This window comes from Trichoplusia ni, chromosome 16 (assembly GCF_003590095.1).
Source record: "Trichoplusia ni isolate ovarian cell line Hi5 chromosome 16, tn1, whole genome shotgun sequence".
NCBI lineage: Eukaryota > Metazoa > Arthropoda > Insecta > Lepidoptera > Noctuidae > Trichoplusia > Trichoplusia ni.
In genome coordinates this window covers 1,234,232-1,257,684 of record NC_039493.1, presented here as the reverse complement: position 1 = coordinate 1,257,684, position 23,453 = coordinate 1,234,232, and the positions used below count along the sequence as shown (strand labels likewise).

Sequence of the window (23,453 nt, the reverse complement as noted above, 5' to 3'; positions counted from 1 at the left end):
GAGAAAATGTAAAAATAAATAGAGCTTTTCGTTGAGTTGTGAGAGATGTTTTTGTATCACGAATGTTTGTTCTTTAAATGTTCATTTTGTACATCTTATGTTGGGGGTTAAAAAAGAAAGTGCGACGTAAAATTTAGCAAGGTTTAGGCAAGTAGGTATCCAATGCGATCACACGAGGCATAATATGGAAAGAAACATTATTGTTTCATTTGAAATAATCTGACTGGCCTGTGTCTAGTGGTAAGTAGCCCAGACTGCTATATCGGAGGACGACGGTTTGATTCCCACCTAGGACAAAATGTTTGTGAAGACCACTGGGTGTAATTTATCTGTGTGAAATTCTTGTAACTTTGAAATATTTAGCTATGTTTATCAGACGTCTGATAACGTATCTGACGTAATAATAATATGCAACATAATAATAATTGGTATTTAGTAGCAAAGATAACCGAAAAATTGTCGGTGGCAAGCCGACTATATAATTCTAAGTCAATGGAGAAAATTTTCAAAAATAAAAATGCACTTTATTTAGTTGTAATTTCTTTAATAAAATAATAAATATAAAATTGTCCTATTAGATTATATAACACTGTATACCTATACATACTTAAACAATTACTGTACAACTGTTTCAAATGTTTTGTACTTCGCGGATTCTATACAACGTTTAATAAGCTACATTATTGAAAAATAAAACTGTGTTTAGTGTGCAGGAATTGTTTTATAATAAATATATTATCAAAAACATATTATTATCCTTACATAAATCATGTACAAATAATACTACATACATTTTGTCAATGGATCATAGCTTATTTTAAGCCTCTTTCCAAAAATCAAGTTTATCACACTGCAAAGAGAATCTAGCGTCTATTAGGGTTTAAAATACATATAAACATGTATTAATGTATGTACAGGGCATGTTATACTTAAATACTGAGTCATAAATTAAATAAAGTCTTTGGTAAAGAAAATTATTGTGTGATTATTGGAAGTTTGAACCTTATGCTAAATACAATAAGACCTGATTTTGAAGTTGAACAAAATATGTCATATATATACTAAATATTTGTTTTATTCACTATTCATTAATAACTTACACGGATATTAAATCTCTTCGTTAACCCTGATTCTGATACAAAAATATATTCTTATACCAAAAACGACCTTATTCCAATACCCTTTAAGGTCCTTAACCATTTTGATTACAATATTATAATATCAAGGAATACGCAAGACGTTCGTATCTATTCGCATCTTATGAATCGTCATAACCTTAAATTAACTCTATACAAAAATGTAACAAAATCTATATTGTGACTCATAGACACTTGACTTTTAATTCGTTATTCAATCTCATGCTCTACCTCTTTCACTTTAAGGTATAAAGTGAAACAGGTAGACAATTCAGAAGTCAACACAACCTGCGTTTCATCAAAAAAAGACAGGTCATATTACATTGGCATTTATATTGTATTTTTTTTCTCAATCTTTTTTAATGTTTTAAGGATTTTTTATCCACATGGATACGTCAACCCATTGTGCCTTTATAATGTTCTTTTATCAATATTGTTGTTATTGTGAAGAGGACTGTAGTAGCGAGGAGGCGAATATCTGTTGCATGATCTGCGGCAGGGAGGCGACGTCCATGCAGACGTGAGCGTGGCCTGCTGGCAAGCGGCGCAGGAGGCTAGCGGACATTGAAACTAATGTAAGTATAAAACTCTTTACACAACACAATAGGGTACTTCATTTAAAAAAATAAGTATTCTAAAAATAAATGCGTTAAAATTAAGATGGGGTTGGTGATACACGCATGGAAGTGGCGCCGTATGACGTCACTTGTCGGTAAAATTTGTACTGATAAGTGACGTCACACGAGATTTTAACTAATGTACCTTAAAACCTTAATCTTTTTTTCAATTATGCGATAAAAGATAAGATAAAAGAAAGATACTTTTCCGGTATTTTTTGGAAATCTATCGGACAAACGAATTACATTTTTAGACCAAATAAAGAATTATGTACATAGGAGAACGAAGATGATTAAATAAATGTTTTGTATTACAATAATGACTGGTCATATTAAGTTCGCAATATGCTTTCAGTACTTACGAATTGGCTTCGTCTCCCAGACTGCCGATGAAGATGACGTGTGCCTGTACTCGGTGGTCTGATGTTAAAATCGTGCCTAGCTCTTCCGGCTGGATGCCGTATCTAAAAGATTCAAACCAAATAATTTATTCATTTTATTCCAAATTTCCGAAGTAAGGTATTGAATCCTTGTGTCGCGGGGCGTTCCGCAAACAGTCAAGTCACACGTGAGGTTCGAACCCGCAAAATGTTTCCCAGCATATTAGGAGTGGTAAAGCTAACCGTGCAGTAAAGGTCAATGTATAAGGAACACTTGTCGGTTTTTCATATCTTAAAATAGAAACTTAAAGAGTTTGTTCATAATTCTTTTAATTTGACACATATATAAGTGATATAAGTACTAACCTCCTAAGATTAGCATCAGACAGTATAAGCACGATGGCCTCGTCGGCGTCCTCCGCGGCGAGGCTGGAGATGGCGTGCTTGGCGGCCGGCAGCGTGTTGTCGCCCGACCAGCAGAACTGCGCGTGGGCGTGCATCGTGCGGATTATCTAGAATTTTATATACGAACCGTTATAATAGGGAAAAGTGGGATAAGTCGTGGTGAAGGCCTTTGCAAAACAGGCGAAATTGTCAGAGCACTGTTTTCATGCATTTTGATTACGTAAAGGGAAAAAAAATCTAAGTCATGTTTAATTCAATGAGGGGAAGAAATCATTTTATTCGTTCCGATTCCGATAATTGTTTTTAGAATTTATATAATTTATTTGAAAGAATGTTTTTACAACAAATGTTACATAAAATAGTGTCCATAATATATTTTTTTGCCATTTCCAATTTTCTAGCCCAATGTGAATATTTTCGATTGCAACTGCCATTATAGTTTATAATAATACGAATACTTTTTAATGTTTGAAGAGGAGCAGTATGATCTGATATAGGATTAAAAAATATCTACTTTATACACCGCTAAAGTGCAAATAGCTATACAAACTTCATCTAGCACATATTGTTGAGAAAGTTCATATCATCTCACCTGCAACCTCTGCTTCTCATTATCCGGGGGTCTGTCAACCCTCACCAGCTCCAGCGCGTGGTCCTCTCCAGAATGCCCCAGCATGTCATACCGGATGCGAGCCTCGTAACCCTTCATCGCCTCGGTCAACAGGACTACCGCCTCCATTGAGCGTTCGAGACGACCGTCGTAGGAATTGAACCTAGAATGGTTGGTTAGGAAGGTTGTTTCAGCTATTTATTTGGAGTGAATTGTAGTTGAGATTAAAATGGCAGATAAAAAAGAGGAGAATGTCTGGATGGAAGGGAAAGGCGGAAGTCAGAAGTACTCGTAATTCTTATTTTGACTGGCCTGTTGGTCTAGTGGTTAGTGGCCCTGACTGCTATACCGGAGGTTATGGGTTCGATTCCCAACCAGGACAAATGTTTGTGTGATGAGCACGATCATTTGTTCTGTGTCTGGGTGTAATTTATCTATACACGGTGATTTTTTGTCGTCTTACAAGAGGAGCCCACTTCATGTATCCGACGAAAAATACCCCTAGGCGCGATTATTATTTTTTTATCATCAACTAAGATAATAAGTACGAAGAAAAATTAAACAAGAGAAATCTGAGATACACTCTTAAAAATGATAAAAACGCCGCCGCCCGCGCCCCTCACCATTGTTACAAGGTTCGGACCGCGCTCGCAACAGAGCTGTGTTTCTAAAAAACTACGAATTGCATCATAATATTGAATAAAAATTGCATTTTAAATTTATTCAAATCTCATAAATACCTATTTTTCTAGTTCTAGTCATTGGATACATGAAATGGGCTGCTTTTGTAAGACGACTAAAAAATTACGGTGTATTATGTATGTATTTAGAAATATAAAAGTATGTTTATCAGTTGTCTAGTACTCATAATGCAACCTCTGCTTAGTTTGAGACTAGATGGCGTTGTGTGAAAGTTGTGGAATTTTTATTTATTATTTTTCTCGACACAATGTCATCAAATAAACTCAACAGTACCTCTCAGAGTAGTATACCGATTTTTACCTCAGGTGATTTTGCATAAGGTTAGAAATTAAATTCACAATTCATAGGTAGTTTTAGTTTTTATAAACGATTCTTGTGTCCTGGGTGGTTGCACAAAAATCCAAGTGAAACGCATTCGCGGATCACACAAACTCTTGCCCTACTTGGTTATCGAACTTTCGATACATTGCGCACAGTGTTAGGCATGGTGACCTTAACCACTTGCCTATACCGGCATTCAAAAGCAGTGTCCCTAGTCCAGCAGGTGGCAGGTACCTGTACATGCTGCCGGACACGTCGAGCACGAGCCGCAGCCGCTTGGCGCGCTCCGGCGGCGCGCCGGGCGGCGGCTCCTGCTCCGCGCGGCGCCGGTAGATGGAGCGCTCGCCCGCCAGACCTGACGTAATGTATGAACACTCAAGAATGGTATCATCATCAGAGTAGACTTTTTGCCCGAAAATGTTGGGGTCGATTTCCAGTTTCACCTACCCAAACCTGGTCAACACGATATCTTTTTATAAGATTGGTTGTTAGACTTTCTAGCTTCTGACCAACCGTTTTTAAGATGAGTAAAGCCGAAACCCACAATTTAAAGTGCCTTCGGAAACTCGGAGGAACTCGTTATGACTTAGATGGTAACTATCCACGGACTGTAGCTTAACCGGTGATCGATCAACTTACGCAGTTATAGTTTAGTTGCAAACTTCTCAATATTAAAGTTTAAAGTTAATATATTAATTTAGAATTTAAAAATGTACCAAACGAGATTTTTTGCTATTTTAATAACAATACTAATTTATATAACAACACAATTTCACCTTCTATAATTTTTCCGTCGTCAAGTTCGCCGCTAGTCTGGTGCCGGCTCCATTGTCTTTCCTTCTTCTTCGCTTGCAGTTCAGCTAAGACGCCGCGTAATGCTCCTATCTATAACATTACAGTAAAAATCGTTCATATTATGAAATTTGTTTAAAATGAAAAATAAGATACTATGTAAACGGTATACAACTTTTTTTTTTAATACCGTAATACGTATGTATTACGGTATTAAAAAAAAAGTTGTTAAACTATCTTGGGGTATATTTTATAACAACACATGTTAAAAGAACGAGAGATATATTTTAGTGGCACAATTGTTTTGGTAATCTTTTTTATTTTTTTACTCTGGCTTAATGTCGCGTTCCATTTTTTAACTGAGTTTTGGCAAAAATACATACTTAACAAGATTGTTTACTTTTGATAAGTACTTTTACCTCTCTATTCTTTTATCCAATAGTTTAAATCAGTATTATTATAGAAAAACTCAAAGCACAAACGTCCAACCATCCCGACACGATAACAAATTCTAACAACAACCTTAGTACCTTGAGAATAGAGTCCACATTTGATTACCACTCACCTGCGGTTGCACGGCCCTATAGAACTGCCCATACAGCTTGGCATCGTACTCGCTCATCTGAATCTCTTTCAGACGCTCCTCGAAAGCCTTTCTATTCATATCGCGAGCTGCTTGCTTCACGTGCTCCGGTATGTCGTCTTTTTCAGCGTCTGAAAGCTGAAAAAGTATTTATTGCTGGTCTGAAGGTAATAAGACCACTGTGATTTGTGTGACGCACATAAAATGCAAGGAAGAAACTCTTTTGAGACGCTGCCTAGTGCGCTGTATATCTTCTTGTTCTATCTCTCTCACACTCTTTCCCCATGTCTTATCTCACTATAAAGTGTCTCCAAAAAGATTTGCAATGGTTGGACTCATACCCCTTTTTATAAGACTCAAATAATTTGATCGTCGAGAGAGAGAAGATGTAGTATTTTGAAGGAAGAGCATTCTACCTGATGCACATCATGTCCCTTATCCAGCCGGTAGGGCCCGCCCTTCCCGCCCAGGCCGGCGGTGTCCCTCCCGCCAGTGCCGCCCGCCCACGTGTTGCCGCCCACGTGCGGCTCGTTCTTAGGGTCCTCTTTACCATGCTTTGGAGATGATACATCTTTACTGGAAATAGCAACAATTATGGTTTTAATAAGGTTTTAAAAGGGCTCAAATCATTGGCTCACATAAAAGGCCGTTTGCCGTGTAGTGGAATATTTACAGCCTAGTATTATAATGTAACGTAGTTTGGATTTCCACATTTGCAATTAACTGAGTAACAAACGCCAAAAAAATAATGTAATGCAGTTTATTATATTATGTATTACAAAACCCTATTTTCTTCAGAATCCTCTGTTAAAAATCCTTGCCAGAAACTAGAAGGGCGTCAATAAACAACTAAAGCATTACATTCAAATTATATAACATATTGCCCAACATGCATTCGCCGAACCAAAAATTGCTGGGAAAAACTCAAATTGTCAATTGACAAATCAACAGCAATTTCTCGAACTCACCCACTATGTCTATCCACAGTGAGCTGTATCTTCTTGAGCGCGTCTTTCGAGCGTCCTTCAAGCACGCCCTCTGTGGGCAGGCCGCTGGAGTGAAGCACTTCCAGGAGTGTGTCAGCCATGTCCTTGCTGTACCGGTCAAAGTCAAACACGTTGCCGATAGCCGTCGCTAAGTCTTCGCCGGGGTATTTCTAATGGTAGAAGTCTTTGTTTAGTATAGTATTTAAATTATTTTTAGGTACACTTCTGAAATTAAATTCGATCGCTCTGATAAAGACGAATTAATGAATGTGTGACTGTTTATAGTGTCGTTCTGTTCCGAGTGAATCTACACGTTAGTATAATTTGTAAATAATTTTTGAGTTAGAAGCATTTTGTTTCGCTCCAAAATTTAAGTTAAGGGAAAACCGAAACACCTTTCTACGAATCGTGAATGTGAAGATACAAGAAGTAAACCCGTTTTCCCTTAATATGACATTATATGGTGACATAAACATGATACTAATTAACTTACCTGTAAATGTTTAACAATATTGACGAGCTCTCTAGTAGAGTAGGGATAGGTCAGCTGTCCTTGATCAGCCTTATCTCTTAGTATCGCGAACGCCTGCACTAGCTTCTTCATGACGTCATGAGGCACGTCCGGTCCGTACGACCGGAGAAGTTCCATTTCGGACTCTATCGACGGATTGTCAACGGCGTGACACGAAAACAAATCGCCTAGAAATAGAAAAAGTCTTCTTGTAGATTGTTATTGGATATTTCAATATAAGAAGTGTTTAAACAAAAATGTTAAATTAGGTTTTTCCTGAGATTTGTACAGTTGTATTTTGTACAGTTTTTCTTTAAGAATCTACCGGTTTTTATAAAGAAAATGGATCATTCATAAGCACAGAACCCTTAACTGAAATATAACTGTTATTGATTTAACAAGTTTTATAGACAATTAACCGGGACCGGGATGGTTGGCGCTCTTTGGGGGAGGCCTACGTCCAGCAGTGGACGGCGATAGGCTGAGATGATGATGATGATGATGATAGACAATTAAAATATGATATTTACCTAATGATGCAAAGAAATCATTTCCTAAAAATGGGAATCCAGGTCTATTCGCCAGTACAATCATTCTGAAATCATCATGTACCGGAATGAAGCTGGAAACTTCGCCACCAGAACTGTCAAGCAAATTCTTAGGCACAATTCTCCGACCATCACTGAGGATCATTTCACCGTTTTCGACTAAAGTCTTCAAGATACACGTCACGTGTGTAGGCGCCTTATCTGCCTCGTCAACCACTAACACATGGCCGTACTTAACTGCTTTCACTAAGGGAGAGTCTTCATAAACAACTACTCCATCTTTCACTGTAGGCTGAACCGTTAAGGATTGCACCGTAGTATCTCGATGTAATTGAATGTACTCTCTCGGACGGTTCAAGAGTTGCAGCAACCGGTCTGCGATTTTGTTCTTTCCCACACCTTGGTTGCCGACTAACAGTAGATGGTTGCCCAGCAAAAAGTCTTGCAGCAACCATTCCAGCAATCTCATGTGTTGAGGCACATCGTAGAACAGGATATCTGGTACTTTAGTCAAGGCGTCCGTTTCGAATATTTTCGTGCTTGTATTTCCTATTGTTAGAACATTATTTTTGACAGAACATTCGACTTTAGCTTCCGAGGGGTTATTACCGAAGATGCCAAACCTTCGAGGTGGGTCGATACCGAGTTTTTGACTAGCGCCATCTAGCGCTCGTCTTGCTAAGTTCGGTAGGAATTTTGCTAAGAATGTCTGTTGGACGGTCTCGTAAGCGGAGTCCGTGGGGTATTTGGACATCCTGCTGGCTATCCTGAGGAGCTGACGAGTGGATAGAGATGATGATAGGTTTTTGAGGGTACTGTCTTCTGATCTCCTTAACTCATCTGCCAGATTTATAATTGAATGTAGGGGTTGGGATATATCTCCGTACTGTGGAAATAAATGTATATTATTAGATTATTTATATATTTTCAATAAAAACGAAGTGTGCCTCAATACTTACTAAACTATTGATGATGAATATTTCCTCGCTCTTGCTCAAGTTTCTCATCTCGTGGAATATAAAAAGGCTGAGTATCTCTGGAGACAGCCACTGCTGTCCTCGGCCGAGGACTGGAGGCTCTGCTAATGCCACTATTCTGTAATAAAGGTAGACAGTCAAAATATGGATTAAGTCGGTATGAAATCATTTCATCTATTCGTTTGCCTCCAGTATGTTCGTTTTCCTTCTATTTCTCAGCTCCAGACATGATTTAAATGATAAGGAAAATAGTCAAGTTCTATTTTTATAAAGTCCAATTTACGGAACCTTTCCAGTTAAGCAAACCATATATTCTTTCACGGTTTATCAATTCAAACGTAGCTCTCACCTAAAGGCAGGGTGTATCTTCTTGACGCCGTTCTGTTCGAGTTGTGCCTCGGTGATACCAGACGCGAGCAGTTCATCGTAACGGTCCTGTCGTAAGAGTCGCGTGCCGTCGTGAAGCTGTAACTCTCTGTCGTGGACAAGCCTGGAAAGAGTTATTACAATGTGGGGGATGGATGTACGGAAAGAAATAACCTTACAATTCACAACAAGTATTTACAACTATGTGATTACATGGCTGATTGTAAAAATCTTTTACGTTATTAGGAAAAAAATAAAAATGCGGTTGTCTTTCTGCCTTAATACATGACCGAACCAAGATCCATAACACGCTTTCTTGATTTCGTCTTTTTTTGCCGTCCTCAAATATAACACAGTTGAAGAGTGACATAACGAAGAGTGAAAAAGTAAAGTAAAGACCTCGTGATCGTGATCAATCCAGCGAGAATTAACCAGAAAATCATCAATTATTAAGTATTTTAAACTATGTAGCTATTGCACGCTCCACCAAATCGAATGTTTGTTTTATTTTTTGCGTGGACGAAAAACAAACATTTATACATACATACAAACTTTCACGCTTTTAATATCAGTTGGATTGTCTTCAACATACCTATGCAACACAGCAAGAGTACTAGCATGTATCCGATGAAGTCCATCTAATACCGCTAAATGTCCTTTCAAAGCGGCATCAACGAGAGCCGAATTCCTCCACACTGTGTCTCCATTGTCCAGAGTCGTTCTCTGCTGTACCAAGTCTCTGGCTGTCATGTCCTGGTATAGGACTATAGGCTCTATTGTGTAGCCCAATAAGGATGACAGTTGAGCAACTAAAAGGCTTTTGCCGCAGCCTTTTGGACCTGGGTAAGAAATGAAAATGGATATTTACATGTCCTTATATGGGAATTGAAGTTTTAAGAGTGTGTATACATATACAGATAGTCCTACTCTGCCTAGCGCGCTATGTGTGCATGCGCTTGACAGCAATATTGTATTCGACTAATTCGGACAAAAGAAATCTGTTTAGTCTGTCAGATTTCCAAAAAATATTGAATACATATGTTGCACTAAAGTAAACGTAAAAACATCATTTGCCAGTAAAAGCTTACTGGCAAGTGACGTCACCCGTGATTTTAAATCACTGTATGACACTTATTGTTTGTTTACGAAATATAAGACGACCTCCGTGGTCGAGTGGCGTACGCACCGGTTTCAAGGTATCGCGAGATGAATTGAATTGACTATACTTCTAGTGAAGTTAAACTTACCAATTATACAGAAGTCTCCAACACTGTGGCTCAAAAGCAGTTCATTCAGCAATTCACTTTGATAAGCCGTCTTGATCATATACTTATTATATTCCCCAGTTTTTCTACTTCCACATGGCACGCTAAACTGTGACTTAGCACCATCTATTTCCATATTCACTAACGCCTGGTTTCCTTTGAACTCTACGCCTTGGAAAGCTATGTTCCATTTCGTAGAAGTGTTTATCTTGAGGTTATGGAGAACAGCCTCAACATTCTTCACGTGTTCTTTTGATAGGAATGAATTGTATGGATAGAGGAGGTATATTAATTTGTGTATCGGAATGTTTGGGTTACGTTCCTGAAAAGGAGAAAAGAATGTTTAATACATTTTCAAAGTCGCCATGGACCTTAATTTATCAAATAACATATAACATCAACTAGTCTAGTGCGTAAGTATCATTTTTGCATATGATTATAAGACTCCCTGGATACAATCCACAACAGAATATTTCTTTTACATTTTAAATTAGAAAGAAAAAATAGCACATTTTCTTTAACAGGAAGCCGAAAAATAAATAGCGTGATAACATTTTTGCAATGCACAGCCGTCACAATAAAATGAGTTTTCTTCAAAAGTTGTTTAATTAAGTAATTCCTGTATTTCTACGGTACAGTGTAAAACTTTTCTATTTAAAATGCAAACGTAAGACCTTGGTACTGAAATTAATCGGTACAGAACACGATATTCTCCCGTGTTACATTTTAATGAGGAAAGTTTGGAGTTAACGACTACACAGAAAAGTGACTCTATGTCATTGTGTTTGTCTATATATCACCCGTACATATAACCCACTTAAAAAAAACTGCATGAACAAACATATTGGAATAGCTCTTTTGTTTCAAAAAGAACTTCAAAGCATACATCAAAAAACTTTACCAAAACTTCAAACGAGCAACCGCAAAAAATCTATTTATAGCTCTCGAAAGTTTACACATTCGCGTTCTAACAGCCCATTATTTGTTCCACAAAAAGAACAGCATATTTCTATCAAGTAAGGCGACACCGCGGCATAAACTAACAAACTATAAACAAGAACACCCCGACTTGACCTTGAGAGGGTCCCCTGATGATGGGTTCGCGTGCATTCAGGACTCCAAGGTCACCAGTATCTCGCTTGTCAAATAAAACAGGGTGTCTATTGGTTCTTCGTCGTGGGATAAGGTTTATCTTTAAGGTTTATGCAAATTTTACACATTTCGTTGTTGAGGTTAAACTTGCTACTACTATGTTTTATTCAATTTAAGATAAGTTGTAAAAGTTCAAGAAAACACTACTCGACAACGTTAGGATAATTGTACAATATTGAATGTAGTAATAAGTAGTCAAAAATGTATGTTAATAAAGATGTGTCCACTTTAGGTACTTCCCGAATCATGGACTTGTCAAGTAAAGATTGACTGCAAGCATAGCCGAGTGGTATACGACTCAACACCGACGCGCCACACGGCCACTGTGCGCGAGATGAAGCGCGTTCAAACCCCGCACAAGACAAGCAAATACATACCCTATTGGTATTTGATTAACATTTGGTTTGTATTTGACAGATTTCCAAAAAATATTAAATACATATTTTTCATTTTATTACTTAGGTATGGTAGTAGGGTCTAAAACCATAAAGAAAGAAACAGATCGAGATTTTAAATCACCCTAAACACTTAAAACTTAACAATAACAGAAAAAAAAAATCCAACATTTTTTGGAAATCTGTCTGTCGGACTAAACTGTTTTGTGTGTTAAATTCCCTATTGGGTGGTTAGTAAGTGCTTGAATTAATTCCGGAAGTTCTTTATAAATGTGATTTAAAAAATTATAAACCCTTTGTCTTATAAAAAAACAGGCGTTCTTACAAGTTCTAATTCTTACCAGTATGAGAGCGGCAGCCTGCAGGCTGTCAACAGGGAAGTCGGGCAGGCTGACCTGCTGCAGCTCCGGGCTGATGAGCGCGTACGCGGCGGAGAGCAGCTGCTCCAGCTTCACGGGGTCCACCTGGGGAGCCTCGTCCTTTAACACGTTTAGGTGTTCCTGTAAATGGAAATGTTGTTTAGTTACATTCCTCCTATGTGTGTACATTTAAATGACAGTTTTATTCCGAATATTTTTTTTAGTGATGACTATGTATAATTTTTGGCAACTAAAGTTTCATTAAGTCAAAAATTACAGAATTGAGTTGCATGTCTTTTTTATGCTATTGTTGACCTTTCTCCTTACTTTATCGGGAAAAAGGCTCTTCTTTCATTTAATCTTCATGAAGAGATAATCATGGACTAAAGACATCAAGGCAAAAATATTATAAAATAAAGCAATGATAAACAAGCTTCTGAAACAAAATCTTCAAAACCTCACAAAAGCCATATCAGTTTTCAGACCAAAGAAAATACGATACCAGGAAACCATTCATTTTGCCAACAACGCTGCGTTTCGTAACTCCAAAACCTTCTGAATACCGAAAAGTAAACAAAGACATAAAAATACTCGAACCAAAGTAAAACGAACAAAACTCGGCGCTCGTAAATCATATACAATTTATTTTCGCGAAAGCTCACAAATTCAACCGTTTGAATTCAACGTGGTAAATTAAATTCCAGCAATTATGAAAATTAAGCGACCGCGTCACGAAACTATGTTGGTATTTAGGCAACACTCGGCATGTGATGGATGGATTAAAGTTACGCTAAATATCCCCCGCGTCAAAGGAACTTAAACAAGGACTAATTGTTGGGTTATTAAGGGTTTTTAGCTTTAATTTTTCCTAATGTATTAAAAGTTTTAGAAAAGAATAAAATTGCAGTTCAGAACTAATGATTTAAAGACGCAAGAAAACAATAATGAGAATTTCAGACAGAAAATTCAAAGACCATACTTTATTGATACTTCAATTGGTGATAACATTTCTTAATCAAAGAAATACAAATGTTCAGATCGACTCTCGACCCCGCCCGCCTTATGATTAAGGACTCCGGTTGGGTTTGAAATGACAAATGACAAATGCACTCCAGAATTTAAGTGAATTGATTTAGGAACTGTATATACTGTTATATGTGCTTCGATGCTATGCATTAATTTAGATCAGTCCTTAATGATTACCACATCTTCATAACCTTTGCAAGGTTACATATGATCACATATGTATTACAAATAAAGGATTTTACGAGTATAATAACAGTAATGATTGTTTAGTATGTTGCATCAACATTTTGATTGAAAGATAAATCAATTTATGATGATATTAAATCTGAGATCTGAGATATTTATGTTATAATAAAAACATTGCCAACTGCCGACCTTACTTTGACTTACTTATCTTAACGTAAAATCAGAGCGTTTCATCACTACCATAATATTAAGCCTAGTTGGGGGTCGAAGGTTCGATTCCCATCCAAATTTTTTTTTACTGTGACGAGCACGACCGGCGGCTTATGAGTCCAAAACTAGTCAGGCAATCCCTATAAATAAACGCGTGAGTAAACCGTTCCATCATTTAATAATGTATCATCCTCACGATAGTTCCTAAAAAATTCAATTACTGCAACACAGCCCTATTACCTTTGAATTTAACTGTAAAGCCGATTATTAGAGAAACATTATAGCCTCTAATACAGGCAATTTCACCCGTACTTTCCCCCTTACATGTACCATGAGGTGAACCCACAAATAAACATTTAACCTCTGATTGCGATAGAAGCGTGGCATGTTAGCGCCCCATTACCACGCCGATACAGAAACAATTACCTTTACCTTTATCTTCAATTAATACACACTACGCTATTAATTCTGACAACTCATTAGGACCGTTCATGTTTGTTTACGATCAGGGGGACAACATTATTCAAAACTGGCTGTTGCTCGCGACTTCGTCCGCGTTGTTAGAAGATATAAGTTAGGAATTTTTGAACGGAAGCCCTAGAAGATAAATAATTTTCCCTGTTTTTTCCGGATTTTCCATTGTATCTTCGCTCCTATTAGTCGCAGCGCGATGGTATATAGCCGAAAACCTTCCTCGGTGAATAGTCTATTGAACACAAAAAGAATTTTTCATTTTGAACCAGTAGTTCTTGAGATTAGCGCGTTCAAACAAACAACCAAACTCTTCAGCTTTATATATTAAGTAAGTATAGATATAGATTATTACAAAAGGATACGCTCGATACGTTCGGTATATGCGTTTTTCGCAAGGCTCGTTACATTTGTGGCTAAACAAAAACTCCCACAATAAAATTTTCTTTGACCCTCAAGAAATATATGACCATAATCAGTTTGCTTATTCTCGATACCTCTTTTTTTATATTTGTTGCACGGACAACTGAAATACATTATCCTTAAAAATGCAGACTGACAGGAAGATACAGTGCTGCGTCAGTAATAGGGTTCTATTTAAAACTTTTGGGTACAGAACTCTAAATATTATGTGAAATGTAGGACGTCAAAACAACGATATATTACGAATACCGCATACTGTTGTAAAAGAACAAAAGAAAAACCAAGCTGGAATCTATCAGCTTATAATAAGAGTACCATTAACAGCATCATCTTCACCATTCGTTTTGTACAATATTTTACAGGAATGATTATAATAGTCATAAAATATACTTATTTTTTTAACGTCGACTTTCAGGATCAACTTAGGCATATGGTCTATAAAAAAAATATTTGGAGTCTATTAAGAAAACGTTAAGAATCTTTTTCGACAAGAAGATAACGAACTCTAATTTAGACTTATTAAAAAAAAATCTCATCAAGTCTCTGAAGACGAAGCCACATGAAAAGATTAGTATAATCCTCGTGCCTACCCCGCAAAGGTACCGCAAAGTCCAAAACAGTACGTGGAAGCACTAACCTATTTGACAGCGAAAGTGGTGCGGTAATAAATAATGTCAGTTGATACGTGATCACGAGTACATACGAAACACATAAACTAACGTCTGAGGGCTTACCATCATATCTGACAACAAGACCATACACATTGTGGGAGAGAGATAGCGCTATACAAAGTTTAAATTGCTGTCTCGCTTGCGCAACGGCCGCGGTAATTGTTTAAGTGATCGTAGTAAGGGTGATGGAAGGTTTTAGAATCTGATAGCTCGGTATTAGCATACCGCCGACTTAGGCAAACGTTCGTGAGTCTAGCGCCTGGAGTATTGACTATAAAGGGTGTTTACTGTTCGATTCAAGTGTTGGATTATTTAAGAAGTAGTTTTATTTTGTTTAGATTAATATAGCTATTATGAGTTTTAGTCGATCTTGGATAGAGGAAAATCAATTTGAAATTGCAAAAAGAAATTTTTGACTCCAATGGTAAACTTGGTACATGTCAATATTAAAAGCTAAAACCAATTTTAAACTACTATTTAGTAAAACTACATTAGCGACTCCATACCTACATTTAACATACCTCCCAAAAACAAATGTAGAACAGCATTTATAGCACATTAAAACCTTTTATAGCATCCATAGAGTCGCTCAAAAGATGTTATCAGCGCCGCAGCTATTAGCACAAACTTTACCTATCCCTGAGTTCACCAAACTACTTATTTCCTACCATTAAACTTAATGTTCCGTGCCCCAAACAGTTTGTATCGAGTCCCCCGAAATTATGCAAACCGAATAGGATTTATGCAAAATTTATAATACAACAATATTTTGGAATAAATTACGAACTGTCGCACGATACGACGAATAATTACAGGAGGATGCCGTGGACGCGGCTTCTTTATAGCTGAAGTTTTAGGTTCTGTAAGGATACTTATTTATTGTCAAAGGGATACTTCAAAACGTATTTTTGAAATTGTTTTTTTTAATTCTAGGGCGAGGATGCTTGGGTCCGAAAATGGAAGGAGGAATCGGCTGTTGATTCGGTATACCGTATAGTGGCCAATGTATCATTCTTAGTAGATAAGTAGATTCTTAGAGATTTTTGTTAGTGGAACAATGACGGGGTAAAAAGGAATAATTTAATAATTTAGCTATGCGATCTAAGTGAAACCTTTTGTATTTTTCTTGGAGAGACAGACAAAGTAGATATAACAATGACAAGGATGTTTTTGCAAGTAATATAATAGTTTTTGCGTCATCTCTAATAAATAAAATCTCACTTTCTACAAGCTACAATTTCATATTCAATTTTGAATTCGTTGGCTGTTTCAGCCATAACAATTAATTAGGGTCTACTGTTACCTTAGCCGTTATATTACACAAAATAACTGTAATAGACATAAAATCATTTAGGGCATTACAGAAGGTGCGTGTAATTTTGTTACTAAAAATAAACTGTAACAGTCATTTATAACTGGTATTAAGGCTAATGTAGTATAAAAAATTATTTGTGTTACATTTTATATCTCCAAAAAAAATTAATACCAAATTACATGTATAAACATTAAAACTATATTTGCATTGGTTTTAATCAAAATATTAAAAAAAAATGGCATATCACTAATAAAAAAAATAGAAAAATATTAAGCATACTATTTCCAAACAATTAATACTGACAACAAACAAACAAAAAAAATGTTACAATTTAACACGAACCAACAAAGCAAACATTCCCGCGCAAGCTCCACGATGTCAACTTGACACATGTAATATATTCAACCTTAAACCCGAATCGTGTCATCGCGTGTGTAACCAGCTTTATTTGACGACAAAACCGCTCGCGACGTCGTAGCGACCACCAGTCACCGTTCACAGGGAAATAAGTAACGACGCTCGCTCACATCAGCGATACAACGAAGTAAACCGAAAAATAATACAGTACTTAACGATTTTTAGAGAATTAGCTTATCTGTGTATATTTTAAATTTAGTTTAATTCAACATTTGAGTGACATGTGAGGTCTACGCTCGTAGTTTAATGCTACGGACTTGTACTACGAGAGTGCTACGCTCGTAGCCAATGCATTGACCTGATGAAACGAATCGATTGTAAGTATTCTTGTTTTGATTTTGATATTATTTTGTCTTTTATTACGCATTCTTATCCAATTTTTTTCGGTGTAATAGTGACAATAACTCAAAAGTGTTCTCTTCGGTTTTCTTTCATTTTTGAAAACTTGTAAGGCTTGTGTAAAGCGTCGTTTCTCATTGAGTTTGTAAACACTTACACTTGATTAATTTTCTTTGTTTTTATTTTTTGCCTCTAAGTACTGTACTGGTATAACAAAAAGCGTTTTTTTTTTATAACGGGAACAATTGTGTTGTTTAATTCATAAAAAAAATGTTTACATATGTGTGCGGAGCATTTAATTTATACTACATATAAACCTTTCTTAATATATTCTATTATTTAAAAATTAAAACTATTTCCAACTTATTTATAGGTATGCAAGGCTATTAATAAATCGGGTAATTTATTAGTGTGTCGTAAGCTTTGACAATGTAAGGAAGTTGCATTACTTGACGTTTGGGTTTCAATTAATCACTGCCTCAACCGTTGGCAGACGTACTGAGACCAAGCTTTCAGTTTTGACAAGAAATAAATGTTTTGCCGACAAAATTTATTGTATCAAAAAAGTCTTCAGTTAGTCTTTTGAATGAAATTAATTATTCTTTGCATTAATTACAAACTTAAACAATACTTTGAGTATCGCGCTATTTTTTTAACATATTTAATATTTCTCATTAAGGTACGATTTCTTAATTATGGTATAGTGTTTTTAAAGATAAGTAGCTGTGGTTTTAGATTTTACCATTTTATATAAGGCACACTTTAAAATAATCACTTTAAAGATACAAAAGGATAAATAAAAATAAAATGATTATTTTTCCTAATGTACCAACAATTACTATCAAACTTATGGAAACCCTACTAGTTGCCGACAGCGGAAACAATTTACAAGCAACAGGCGGAGTGCATAATAAGCTGCCGCAACCGTTTAGCGAATTAATTCCTTTTTGAGTTGAACTTTTACGAAACAATACTCCTTCGCAAAAATATTCACTGCGGAATTTATACATTTTGGCGTTTACGAAAAAGTTTTTTGACAAATTAATTAAGCTTTGTTACAACGCGGCAATAAAGATTTGCAAACTTAAATGTTTTCAGATATTAAATGTTTTGAATAATTATTTCATTCAAGATTAAAAATATGGTCACGGCATTTAGTTTAGTGTTTATATCGGTGTAAAGAATCATCACGTTCTCGAAATCCTTTTATAGGATTCTCTATTTCATTTTGTTCTTTCTTATACAATGAAAAAGAACCAAGTAATTTCTTACAACTATCAAAATGCTGTTATTTACTATGTTCATGAATTTATACAAAATCTCAGTCAAGTTTCATTGAAACACAAATCCGTAAAAGCTCCTACCATTTTCCACAGGTTCATTCATGGAACTTACAACTATAACTTTTTATTTGCAGAGCCGTCGGAAGCGATAGATGATCAGAATCAATTATGAGGAGGCAGGGGAGTTGTGCACGCACTAATAGAAACTGTCGCGTGACTCAATGAGTTAGAGCGAGCGTCGAGTGGGAATATGGTACTGTGGCAGTCCTCGCAGCGGCCTATGTACGTCAGGACGGTGTGGGTGGGCGGCTTCCGACACGCCATCCTCACGCACGACGACCCCTACCTACTCAAGCTGCACGCCAAGCGGCGCCGGCCCAACTCCTCGGCCAGCTGCGCCACCAACACCAACAACACCAACCTCATCAGCCATCGTACCGAGGATCTACAAGATTGCTTGCGAAAACTCAACCTTGTTCTCACGAGCGATAAGTCGAGAATCAACCAGCGGCCGAACACCTCCCACGACGATATTGAAACGCTGAACTTGAATGGTGTGGAAGACATTGACGACGAGTTCATTATAAAAGCCAGTCCCCAGCCTCTGAACGAGTTACATCTTCACAATTACGAAAGTCTCGATTTCAACATGAGGAACTTGAGAGCAAACAAAACGGCCAGGACCGACGCCAAGGAGAACACTGAACTTTCCGAACGTGTGCTGCAGTGGTTAGATCTAGCTGGTAAAATAGATTTACTGGCGCCGGGGAATGCGGAAAGAATGTCACAGCCACGACACAGCTGGCCTGAGCTACAGCGTCGGAACCACAACTTGTCAAAATCAAAAACGACAACCGACATACGTAAGGAGGGGCGAGCCTCGCCGAAAGGGGGAGACAGTCCAAAAGCGCAACAAAACGGGAATATTGATCGGCACGATTTTTATGTGCCGACGTCCGCGAACACGATCGAGAACTACGCGCGGCAGTCACGGCACGCGAAGATCACGCCGCGGCACGAGACGCCCGCCAAAATAAAAGACAGCCACAAAACAAAAGGCAGAGACGTCCGGACTAACGTGGATCAAACGCGGCAAAAAGTGATCTCAGAGAAGAATGCCGTCGAGAAACAATACGCGGACATGCTGAACAAGAAACTGATACCAGATGTTAGCAAGAACCCTAAACGACAGGTCCATATCTTTATGCCCGATTTGCCCAAAAAAGTTGAGTCCATTATAACCAATACCACGGAAAGTTTACTATCTCAACCTTCTTATAAAAGTTTGAAATTCGAAACAAATATAAAGAAAAAATAAAACTGCGGTTATTTTTTATTTACCTTCACACGGAAAATAAAGTAACATTTGATGTTGTGATAGTTTGCAGTGAATCAAATTTATTAAGTGGCAACTCTATAAGGTTCTTAATACTTGGCAGTCATGAAAACAAATGCGTAGCTTAAATGCCTACGCAATAAAATGCTTTTTTATTAGATAGCTTTTACGACATTGTAATTTCTTAATCGAATAAATTATTTCTATTTGTTTCCAAATTTAAATTCAAGGATGGTATAAAAAGGTTTTAAATGAAACGTGGCCTTGCGGTTTTATGGGATAAGGACGTTCATCAAAATATTGTAGTATTTGTATTGGGAAAGGACTTACTCCATTATGATCGGTAGGAACTTATGCCTTGCTGATGATATGCCGATTCTTACGGCTGAAATGATCGTATTTTTCTGAGCTTTAAGCATACTTTTCTATGTAGGTATGAGTCTATTCATAATATATTACATTTACTATTGTTCGTGTCTAACACTTTCATGCCTAATCGTGTTTAAGCATGAAAGCATGATAGACAGTATATAGTAACTTAACTTTTTCATTCACAGTACTGTTCAGAATCAAGTGCACCTATCCTAAATGTGATTTTGTTGATTATTTCTGATCGACTTACCCCAAAACCGATAGTAGCGACATCTCTGGCCTGGAAGCGAGATCTAAGCGGCGGATCGAGCGGCTGCCCGCTGTACCGCGGCACCGGCAGACCGAGCGCTATCACGCGGAAGTTCTCGTCGACGCGAACCAGCCGCCATTTTGAAACTTCTTCAGCACCATGTTCCTGTGCAATAATGTTGTATTGAAATTTGGCAGATTGGAAGAATGAATTAAGTATTTCGTTAGAAAGTACATAGATCAATAAATTATTATTTAATTATATGTATTTGTCTTCACAAGTGGGTTTAATCTATACTAAAAGTTATTATTATATCATTACTTATAGCAGATTATCAATAAATACGTTAAAAAAAAAACAACATACCTCTAGTAGTTTATCATATCTGGAAGCCGGAACCAAAAACCTTCCATCTTCCAAATGCATCTCCCTGTTTTCGAGCAAATTATTTAACACTGGCAGCACATTACGTTCTGCCTTCTCTATACCTTCAAGAACCAGCACTCGGCCTTCTACTGCGGCGCGTACTGCACTCTAAAAAGAAAGGCAGAAATAACGAATATTATAAATCTAAATGAATTTCTTTCAATCCTTTATTTTCTCAGGCTTTACAAAAACAAATTATGTCCTATCTCTGTCGTATGTCGTATTAATCTAGCACAGAAATACCTCTTACCACAAAATATTTATTTAAACAACACTAAAGCCCTGACTTAAGAGATATTTTACACTAGGCAATTGAAATTAATTAGAGGTTCTTTTTTTACGTCACTAACCTGATCAAAATATTTGGCAGTGGAGCTCTGAATCTCCCTTCTCTGTTTGAGGTCAGCTTCCGTCGTATCTCGCGAGAGAGCCACGTATTCCAACTCCCTCTGTGTCAACTCTAAATACTGCAGGGCGACTTTTCTCCTAAAACAAAAGTAAAAATAGTTATAACGTAAAAATTTAACAATACTGATCCATCTTTCCTTCTTTAAATAAGCATACTATAAGTGAGAACTGCTGGCCAAGGCATACCAGGCACGCAAGGTCTAGTGTATAGGGATAGAGGGAATCCTAGTCTTATAATAAACTCTTAAGTATGAGCGGTTTTATGTTTATTACTTCTCCACGCAAAAACTGCTAAACAATTTTTTGATGAAATTTGTGTAATGTTTAACCACAATAACTAACATCTATGCAGATAGAACTAGAGCCTACTCTAGCACATAAACATAGGCCTATTGCCCAGCTGTGAGACTGCAAGGGATGATGATTATTTCTGAATTTACTTCTGAAACATCAGGCATATTAAGAATGTATGCTTGTTGACCTTCATCTTATTCAACATAGCTATGATTGCAACACAATTTGGCAGAGAAATACTAAAGTCGAAAGATCAGTAGAAATACCACACAGCATTGAAATGTACAAATTTCGTCTAATCATGCCACCAAAGACTCCAGAACAGCAGTAAAATATGAAAGTAGACTTTGAGTCCAAGACAGTAAGGTTCAATATTGACATGTTATATTTTATCTTAATACACATTATTTAGTAATGCCATACACAATATTTCATGCTTATATTCAATATATAAATTATGTAGATTGTCATAAAATTATTTTAAGTCTTTTATTGACTAAGATAACTCTTTATGAGTGGATTTTAACTTAAATAATAGTCATATTTAAGGATTATATTGTCATATACATCTAATAAGCTTATGCAAAATCCTGGAGAGTACCAGAATGATGTAAACCATTTAGAAAACACAAAATTCCTTTTTTTTACATTTTTTAAATCATTTTTTTTATTAAACACAAAGTTTCAATTCAGAGATGTTCATATTTTTTTATTATAACATTTTTTTATTTAAATTTAAAGATTTTTTTAAATTGTTAGCTTTTTGAATGGTTACATTGTACAATAATATTATTAGAATTATTTCTTAAAACCTTTTCACTAATAAGAATCAGTTTAAGAAACGATAATCACACTCTAATATTATAAGATTTTAAAGAACATAGAAGAAATAAACAAGTGACTTACCTGCTTGGTCCAGGCCTTCCTAGCAGGAACATGTCCTGGCCGAGCAAATCTTTTTGCATCATCCATCTTAAGTTCCTCAGGGTGCTTTGTGACAGTGACTTTATTTCAGCATCTTCAATTGTTACTACAAAATAAGAGTTTTAAAGAACTTATGCACTAGGACAGAATGTGAAATAGTGATTTTTAATGAAATTTAACAGGAGGATACAGAGCAAAATAATTTATATTCCAGTTCACTTCTTTGATTTATTTGTATCTTCCTGCTAAGAATTTATTAAAATAGTTTGCCTTAATAACATCAATTCAATCTAAAGGCATTTTTCGTGTAATGTTCAGATTAAAACATCCTATATATTTCTTAGAGTACTCCTAATTAAGTCTACTTTCAAAGATATCGGCTAAAACATGACGTAAACTTAAATTTATAGGTTATAAACTAAAGTTTCAAGGTAAACACTTACAGTATTTTCGAGGCACATATTCAACCTTTTTAGGATCCTTAATCTCTTTACTGATATCTCCTATGGTCACTTTATCCTCACTAGCATAACTTCTCACTGGGTTAGCAGCTAATATTTGTTTACGATTGCCCAAAATACGAATCAAAACATCGATCCTTCTTACTGTTACAGCGGGATTATACATGATTAAAGTAATGGAATTATCGCATTAGGAAATGGAGTAAGGTGTATATTTTAATATCTAAGCCATTACGCAATTTCTTATTACTTAGTTATTATAGAAATTCTAATAATCTATAGGTCAAAGTCTACTTCTAAAACTTTATTGTCAAACTGAATCTCACACTGACGTTTCCGCGTTAACAGCTGATCGCTTGCGTTCTAAAACAATATTTTATGGAAATTATTTCGGTTTTCTTAATATTAGGATTTAAATTTTAAATGCTAGGAAAAAATGCGATTTGACTGTATAAAAACATATTGTAAATTTGAAACCTACATTCATTTTATAATTTGATATTTTATCGCACGTAAAGCCATGACTTGACATTTAC

General features: G+C 36.3%; 2 protein-coding genes across 5 annotated transcripts; one reads left to right on the top strand and one right to left on the bottom strand.

The window, feature by feature from the left end:
• Positions 1-1,569: 1,569 nt before the first annotated feature.
• Positions 1,570-23,244, bottom strand: LOC113501696 (von Willebrand factor A domain-containing protein 8). The gene is made up of 21 exons (XM_026882893.1): positions 22,900-23,244; positions 22,439-22,562; positions 21,181-21,316; positions 20,771-20,938; positions 20,405-20,569; positions 12,088-12,246; positions 10,182-10,521; positions 9,527-9,773; positions 8,918-9,058; positions 8,551-8,686; positions 7,574-8,477; positions 7,026-7,231; positions 6,515-6,702; positions 5,963-6,122; positions 5,529-5,684; positions 4,948-5,056; positions 4,406-4,526; positions 3,131-3,311; positions 2,500-2,645; positions 2,116-2,217; positions 1,570-1,690 (listed from the first exon to the last, which is right to left on the bottom strand). Exons 1-21 carry the CDS (start codon positions 23,081-23,083, stop codon positions 1,576-1,578), a joined length of 4,188 nt encoding a protein of 1,395 aa, XP_026738694.1. The 5' UTR covers positions 23,084-23,244; the 3' UTR covers positions 1,570-1,575.
• LOC113501697 lies at positions 16,661-20,407 on the top strand. 4 transcript variants are annotated; one of them, XR_003401306.1, is made up of 2 exons: positions 16,661-20,215; positions 20,340-20,407. XR_003401306.1 is itself a non-coding variant. In XM_026882895.1 (2 exons), exon 2 carries the CDS (start codon positions 18,697-18,699, stop codon positions 19,762-19,764), a length of 1,068 nt encoding a protein of 355 aa, XP_026738696.1. In that variant the 5' UTR covers positions 16,661-17,141; positions 18,581-18,696; the 3' UTR covers positions 19,765-20,397. The 4 variants fall into 4 exon arrangements, 2 of the variants coding, with proteins under 2 accessions (XP_026738696.1, XP_026738695.1); XR_003401307.1 differs by having other exon boundaries at positions 16,661-20,211; positions 20,340-20,393; XM_026882895.1 differs by having other exon boundaries at positions 16,661-17,141; positions 18,581-20,397.
• Positions 23,245-23,453: the final 209 nt, after the last annotated feature.

Coding starts and splice junctions, on each gene's coding strand:
- LOC113501697 (XM_026882895.1), top strand. CDS start 18,697: ATGGTACTGTGGCAGTCCTCGCAGCGGCCTATGTACGTCAGGACGGTG.
- LOC113501696 (XM_026882893.1), bottom strand. CDS start 23,083: ATGTATAATCCCGCTGTAACAGTAAGAAGGATCGATGTTTTGATTCGT. Junction 22,563..22,899: donor ATATGTGCCTCGAAAATACT/GTAAGTGTTTAC, acceptor CTTATTTTGTAG/TAACAATTGAAGATGCTGAA. Junction 5,685..5,962: donor AGGGACATGATGTGCATCAG/GTAGAATGCTCT, acceptor ATACTTTTTCAG/CTTTCAGACGCTGAAAAAGA.